Source organism: Vigna unguiculata, chromosome 3 (genome assembly GCF_037176805.1).
Source record: "Vigna unguiculata cultivar grain cowpea cultivar isolate G323 ecotype 2 chromosome 3, ASM3717680v1, whole genome shotgun sequence".
NCBI lineage: Eukaryota > Viridiplantae > Streptophyta > Magnoliopsida > Fabales > Fabaceae > Vigna > Vigna unguiculata.
In genome coordinates, this window is record NC_140794.1 from 45,042,805 (window position 1) to 45,050,610 (window position 7,806).

Consider the following 7,806-nt stretch of genomic DNA (forward strand, 5'->3'; position numbering starts at 1 on the left):
TTTTTTTACAATTCATTATCTTATTATAAAATCTTTTAATTTTTTTTAAGTTTTTTAAATATCAAAACAAATTTTAAAATTCGAATATAATAAGAATGATTTTAGTCTACGATAAGAAAGAACCCAACAATACCATGGAGCAGTGTAAGTAAAGCAGAAGAAGCGCTCCCATAAAAAAAAAAAAATCAATAGAGAAGACCCGACAAATTACGGTTTTCAGTTTTCTACCCGCAACTACGAACGAGATCCGTGGCGCGTTATCGTCGTCATGGCTACACTGCTGAGAAAACTGTGCGAATCCGCGTCGCTGAAGCGACCGGGTTCCAATCCGAACCCGAATCCGAACCCATCATCGGAACGCGTGCCATCTCCTCTGGGCGCCTTCGACACTCTCCCCGCCGACATACTCATGCAAATCGTGCGACTCTTGGGCCCCAAACACGCCGCCAGACTCAGCCTCCTCAGCAAGTCGTGGCGATCCATTGTCTCCGACAACGACCTCTGGGTGCACTTCCTCCACACACACCACCCTCACTCGGCGCTCTTCGCCGAAACCGCTCTCAGCTCCGGCTACCCTCTTCCGTAAGTTACTTAACTAACCACTCTTTTCCAACTTTCCACCATTCCACCACCACTTGCTTCTTCGATTCTGCCCTAATTCAAAATTGCAGGACCTTATCTGCTCCGAGCTCGCCACGTGGCTCGCTCCAGCATGTTTACGCCCTCCGTGAACGCCTCCCTCCGTCCGTTGTCATCGACGGTTCGTTTTTTCGAGTTTATTTTTTTTTTTTTTGTTTATTCGTCGTTATCTCTGGAGACTCTTTTTTCTGTTTTTGTGTTTAGTCCTTTTTTTGTCTTCGTCTTCAGGGGGTTCTGGCTATTGCAAATTCGGTTGGAGTAAAGGCTCTTCTCCTTCTGGGCGATTCGCGACCTTTCTGGTGACGTGCTTCGTGTCTTGATTTTCTTTTTGGGGCCAAAGTTTGGAATTGAACTGTTTCGTGTGTTGATTGAGGGCTTTTTTTTTGTTTTTTTTTTTTGTGCAGGAATTTGGCAACGTTGAAACGCCCATGTACACTAGACTTCGACATTTTTTCGGGACTATCTATAACAGGTGTGTGTTGTTGTGCGTTTTGCTTCTTGATGGTGGAAGAGTTCACTACCTCTGATATGTCCTTTATGCTCTGTTTGTTGGAGAAGAGAGAATCGGTTCAATGGAAATGAGTTGTGGAATGAAAATAAATAAGAAATAAAGTGGAACTTGAAGGGGGTTTGTTGAAGATAAATAGAGGAGAGACTAGGAGAGAGATAGAGATAAGAGGAGAAAAAGGTGACAAAAAGTACAAAGAGTCCTATTAATTTTAACTTCTCCTCTTTTCTCCCACGCCAAACTACTTATATTAATTCCATCTTCACCCATCCCCTCAATTCCTACTCCAATTACAATGGCTTACGCCAAGTGTGTGCAGATAGATGTTTCGTCATGAAACATGAGCAATCTAGTTGTGGAAGATGCAGTAGTATTTATTGATTGTTTGCTTAGTTCCGTTGGTGATAATATGTTGGGTTACTTGCTCTGTAGGATGCAGGTGAAACCAAGTTCTCAACCAGCTGTTGTTTCTATACCAATTTGTCACTATGATGGTCAGTTAAGTTAAATTTTATGATTTTACTGCTGTTGTTAAAATGTGGATCAATATTGAGTAAAGCCTTAAATTGGTCTTGTGAAGATTAGTGCCACAATGCTTTAGCCATTTGAATATTTGTCACCAAATTAGTCTTTCAAAGATACAAACTAGCTATTAAGTTTGTACTTTTGTGTGAACAACCTCAGTCTTCCACAAGGACAAATGTGGTGATAAAGTTTTTTATGCACTCTTGGTTAAATTAAAAAAAAAATGTTGCTTTGATCCCTATAGAAGAATACTTACATACAGGTCCATGTTGTTTGCTGGAGTAATAATGGTATTAGATTTTGCTGAGTTAGCTAATGTTTTGTTGTGGTAAAATCTAACAGCATCGTAACTAAAGCAAATAGTACAGACTGAGCTGAAATACTTTTTCAAATGGGGGCCAAAATGTAGAGTTTTTGGTCGGGACCAAAATGCGAAAATTTTCAAATAGAAGGGTCAAGTTGTTAATTAGATCTACACACATAGGATGTGTCTACTATTTGGTGAGAGGCAAGTAAATTTTGACTATAACCATGCATGGATGATCAAAATTGTTTTGCTTGAATTTGATCTTTCTTAACCATCTATTTTAGTTATGTGGTGAAGATTATAGTCACTTATTCTCTTACCTGATACATATATGATATTCTAGCTGTATAATGTTCTGTGTCATTTCATACTTGCAGATACTGAATCAGCCAAGGCATCAAGACAGCAGCTTAAAGAAGCAATCTATGCTGCCCTGTTTGACATGAATGTTCCTGCTGTTTGTGCTCTCAATCAGGTAACTTTTTCATTAGAAAGGGGATTTTAAGTTTGACTTTATCTCTAATCAATGTGAGATTTTCAAAACACTCCCTTACATTGAGGATCGAATAAGTGTGGGACGAAATATTTGTGAGTGGTTCGAAACAGGCCGATAGCAGATAATATGATAAATCCAACAAATCATGCTAGGATAAACTTCAATATTATTTTAGATAGTGAACTTTAAGCTTAACCCAACCTTTCAAATTCAACTTGTAAGGTAAAATTTACACCCACTTATTTTCTATAATTTGGCTTGTTTTCTAATTGATATGAGATCTTCAACTATTTTAACAAGAATGAAGAACAATCCGTTCCAATTTCTATTTTTCCTATTCTAAATAAGTGTATTCTAGTTATCACTTCAATTTGTTTTAATCTCTCTCTCTCTCTCTCTCTTCCTTTAAATAAAGACAACAAGTGCCCTTGCACTTCATCTCTTTTAGAAAATAATAGACAGCTTACCCGTGTTTGTCACGTCAGTTGAACTTATAATGATGAATCAGGTTCATGAAGGTAATATTTGGCATTTAGAATGTAAAAATAAATAGATCATTGAACTCTAGTTCCCTGCTTTATATCTTTTTAACAGGAATCAAAATATACCGGCATTCCTCATGTCTCTTGTGTTCTGCTCTGTTTGTAAGATGCTCACAAATCATTTAACATGTTTTATTCCGATGTAACACATCTGCCAAATGGCACTCTAAATTCTAGATGTTTGTCCTTCTCATAATGTTGATGGTATCATCATAATAATGTGGTTTGTATTATCCTTTTCTAATTCCAACTTGGTGTGGTGCATAGTTGGTATACTGGGTAGCAGCTTACAGTGGCTGACCTGAAAAATGCTTTAGCTGGGCATAGTGCATATTAAATGGTAACAAAGGATGTCATGTTCTTAAGCCACTAAAAGTTTATGGGTCTTTGCTTTGATCTAACATACAAGAAAATTGTATTATGCTATGTTCTAAATTGAGTTCCTATCTTTTATGAATTCTATTATATGAAATTTTAGCTTACTCTCAATTTAATTTTAGATTTACATTGATGTCCATATATTTGACTTTTAGAAATTCATATCCATATCTGGTACTGGGTAAGCAGTATACTTCCCATGTCTTGCTAGGTCAGATGTGAAAATTCCGGAAAACTGAGGGATTAAGTGGAATATAGTTGTAGTTCTATTTTACCTTAAGAGCCTTGGTGCAAAGGAACTGGTTTTCAATTAACCTAACAGTGTAAAATGAACTGCAATTAGTCAAGGGTAGATTTTTATGTTTTCCCATGTAACTGTCTACCCGTTTTGTTCAGTCATGTCTGGGTGTTTATTTCAAATGCATTATTTTATCTGCACCATTATTATTTATTTCTTTTTCTACTTTATAAATCCAGGGGACTTTAGCTCTGTATGCTGCAAAACAAACTTCTGGGATTGCTGTTAATATAGGCTTTCAAGTGACATCCATTGTTCCAAGTATGCTCTACAGTTTATTTCTCTGATGTTTCTTAATTTACACAACGATAAATTCCTGGAAATGCCTTAGTCTGCTTTCTTTGTTGGGTTCAGAGGTAGTTATGACTTAACGTTACCTTTTCTGTTTTAATTCATTCGTCGTTCTTTGTCTAAAGAAACTGAGTTCATGGACAGTATCTTTTTTCTCCTTCCCATTATGAGTGCATGTGCACTATTGTTTTGCAGTTTTAAATGGTAAAGTGATGCGAAAAGTGGGTGTGGAAGTTGTGGGGCTGGGAGCACTAAAGCTTACTGGATTTCTTAGAAAACAAATGCAAGAGAACAACATAAGTTTTGAATCTTTATACACTGTCCGCACTCTGAAAGAGGTATTATTGTTGTCTTTGCTGCTTGAAATAGTTATTTTAATTTGAGATTTTTACTTAAATTTGATGTTTCACCGCAGTTGAGAAGATAAAAGTGGATCCCCAATAGTGATTATTAACTTTATAATACATGATTTTTAATCTAGTCAGAATACTTTTTCTTCTAAGTTCTCATTAAGTTTAATTTGATTTTAAATTTTCACTTCACACCTTTTTAATCCTAATTCACCCGAAGGAACAGATGAATTTCAAATTCTCTTTCCTCTCCTCTCAATGCAAGAAAATATGTTCTTCAGGGAAAACATATCCTATGCAGCAGTAAGAATGGACCCAAAAGTCCAGGTATCACACCTTAATAGTGTGTAATTATTACTAAAGAAATCCCATTTAGCTGACCATGCAGTTTCAAATTCAAACGGTTGAAACAGGCTCAATACTTTTAGAAAGAGATAAATGAAGTTACAATTGTTTGTGTCAAATGAGAGAATACGGAGTGATAATTACGCTGAAACATGCGTGTAAATGATATTCAGTTTGATCGAATCCTTCTAGAGTTTATGCACGTTGAAGGAGAGAATACAGATAGATATTCAGTTTCCTCTAAATCATATATGAAATCATTAGTTATATACAGTGATGCAAATGACTTTTTTCGTGACAAGGATTCAACAAAGGGAGCTCCAAGAGATATATTCCATGAACTTTTCAGAATTTGATGATGAGATTTGATCAAACCTTTGTGTTCTCTTTATATATATATATATATATATATATATGTATATGTATATATGTATGTATGTATGTATGTGAATATGTATGTATGTATGTGAATATGTATGTATGTGAATATGTATGTATGTATATATTGTTTGTCTCCTTTCCTTTTTCTGGTTCTCCATTTAAGTTTGGTGAGAGTGATTGGGACCATACTTACATGTTTCTTTTTGTTCAAAGTCATCTGAATTAAGTTGTCTGATATTTCATTAGTTGCATGGCAACAGAAGCTATGTTATGTTGCTGCTGACTATGAAGCTGAGCTATTGAAAGATACAAAAGCATCTTTTGAAGCTGTAGAAGGGTTGTTTACACTCTCAAAAGAGCGGTTTCAAACAGGGGAGATCTTATTCCAACCACGACTTGCTGGGGTGTAAGTTTTTGTACTTTTTTGCAGTATGGTTAGATTCAGTATACCACTATATCTATTGGTTCAGAGGTTTTGCTCATATCTACAGTGACTGGGTGCGATCCAATAAATTAGCATCTTATTATCACCGTAGTTGAATGACAGATTAAAATAAGTGCTTACCAATTGCAATTTTCTCTTGATCTTTTGTTCTAATAAACTTGATTTGGTATTTCAGCTTGCTATCAGAAAAGAGTGATGACATTTTGTTGGATAGACTGACAATTTAGCTTGATAATTGACTAGACATTTTTCATTTTAGTTTTGTTTTTCCCAACTTTTAAATTTTTTCAATGATTTAAGGTGTGTTACTCTTTTTTAGATTTAGATGGAGGCTTGATGAATTATTATTGTATTGGGAGATTTATGTCTTATCCTAATTCTACTTTTCTTTTTCAATCTGGTAATAAAAAGAACTAGTGTATTTTACAAATGGAAAAATGAACGAGCCCACTCCAACTACAAATTGTAGGTAACTTGAGATTAAAAAAGAGTGGGAGGTATACACAACACGTGTTAGGAGTTTGTGAACGTGTAACATGAGCCCTAACACTGGGCTTTAGTTGCTTATATTTTTCAGAATTGAATCTTGATGTATTTTTTATTTCTTGGTCTAGGCGAGCAATGGGTTTGCATCAGGCCATCGCACTTTGTATGGATCACTGCTATTCTGCAGAATTAGCAGTTAACAACGATTGGTACAAGACTGTTGTCTTATCAGGGGGAACTGCCTGTTTACCTGGTTTAGCAGGTCTCTCTCTCTTTATATATATATATATATATGGGCCATTTACATCTTTGCAACAAAGCAGAATGATGAAATGGAACAACTTAAGATTTTTAATTAAACTTTTGGGATTGTTCCGTTTCAGAAAGGTTAGAAAAGGAGCTTCATTCGGCACTTCCTCCTTATATATCCAATGGAATTAAAGTCATACCTCCTCCCTTCGGCGTGGATACTGCATGGTTTGGTGGAACGATTATTGGCAGTGTGAGTTATCCACTTAGTCTGATTAATGTTCAATTTTTGTCTGCTGCAGAGGATGCCAACTTTATGTCAATTACTAAGTATTGAAACCATCTATAAAACTGCATTGACTTTCGGATAAATTGATTTTTTTTCTTAATAATCTTGTGCCAACTTGATTGTCGGTTACACACGAGTACGTTTCTCTGAGGGTAATTGTTTTCTCTGATGTACAGTTGAGCAGCTTTCCTGGTCCATGGTGTACCACAAAAAAGCAATTCCGTCAGAAGTCTAAACTTAACCGCATTTGGTGATTACTTGAATCTAGATTTTCTTTTCTAAATGGTGTAAATTGTATAACATGCTGTTTCCTTATTTTACAACACGGGGCAGCAACACGAAAGAATTGAATTTACTGTTAAATTAACTTGTATTTTAGTGACAATACTTGTATACATATGTTTGGCGATAGAAAACCCTTATAGCAGAAAGTTTGGAAAAAAAAGCTTCCCAGCTTTCGGTATGTGTTGTATTGTACCACCGTGTGAAGAAATTGTTAATGTAGTTTAAATTTCAATGCACATGCTGGGGGGTTTTATTTATCAAAATAGTTCTGAATTTATAATGCATTCTGAGGTTTATTTTTCTTAATACTTGGTCATTGTTCATATTAGATTTGAACTTAGTTTCATGAAACTTGGAGGAAAGCTCTCAAAGTCTTCTATACTTGCATCATATATTTTAGTCGATTTAAGATGTCGTAACTTGAGAGTTGACGTCCTTGTGACTACATTCTACAAAATTTCAGTCAATCTTGTGATTACCCTTTCAACCAGTAGCTTCTTTTGGGACATTGACTATCAATTCTAGAAGGTTGAAATTTATTGAGGTAGAAAGCATGTAATTGGGGCAGCTTGCAAATGCAGCTCATCGTGGGCAATAGGCTTTTTTGGTTGGATGGTACATTGTTGGCTATAGGGATTTGGGAATATTGATTTGGTTGTTGACCCACTTGGTTATTTATGTGCTGGTTTCTATACTGCATTTGAACGCTATTATTTGCTAATATTTATTTTTATTTGAATAATTGACATTGAATTTGAGAAACGTTGGCAGAGAAAATGGTCTTTGTAATGAAACAATGTTACAAGTCAATAATTTGGGCAAGAAGAATGTTACGTGTCCCGTTACCATTGTAAGTAAAAATATTGGTGACATTATGTATTTGGAAAATATATTTGTTTCTTTTTTACTGTTTTTCAAGTTTCAAATGGATTTATATTTTGTAATGACAACAAATAAGAGTTGAGTTCAATCACTTTGTAAAAATAACTTTA

At 35.3% G+C, this 7,806-nt stretch overlaps 1 protein-coding gene across 1 annotated transcript; it reads left to right on the forward strand.

The window, feature by feature from the left end:
• Positions 1-134: 134 nt before the first annotated feature.
• Positions 135-7,077, forward strand: LOC114174932 (actin-related protein 8-like). The gene is made up of 12 exons (XM_028059665.2): positions 135-582; positions 672-760; positions 868-938; positions 1,044-1,111; positions 1,580-1,641; positions 2,357-2,454; positions 3,873-3,954; positions 4,180-4,322; positions 5,321-5,466; positions 6,120-6,253; positions 6,375-6,493; positions 6,706-7,077. Exons 1-12 carry the CDS (start codon positions 269-271, stop codon positions 6,781-6,783), a joined length of 1,404 nt encoding a protein of 467 aa, XP_027915466.1. The 5' UTR covers positions 135-268; the 3' UTR covers positions 6,784-7,077.
• The last annotated feature ends 729 nt before the right edge of the window (positions 7,078-7,806 follow it).

Excerpts from the sequence above, each read along its gene's own strand:
- LOC114174932 (XM_028059665.2), top strand. The coding sequence starts at position 269 with ATGGCTACACTGCTGAGAAAACTGTGCGAATCCGCGTCGCTGAAGCGA. Across the intron at positions 3,955-4,179 it reads AGTGACATCCATTGTTCCAA|TTTTAAATGGTAAAGTGATG; the intron begins GTATGCTCTACA and ends ATTGTTTTGCAG. Across the intron at positions 6,254-6,374 it reads CTGTTTACCTGGTTTAGCAG|AAAGGTTAGAAAAGGAGCTT; the intron begins GTCTCTCTCTCT and ends GTTCCGTTTCAG.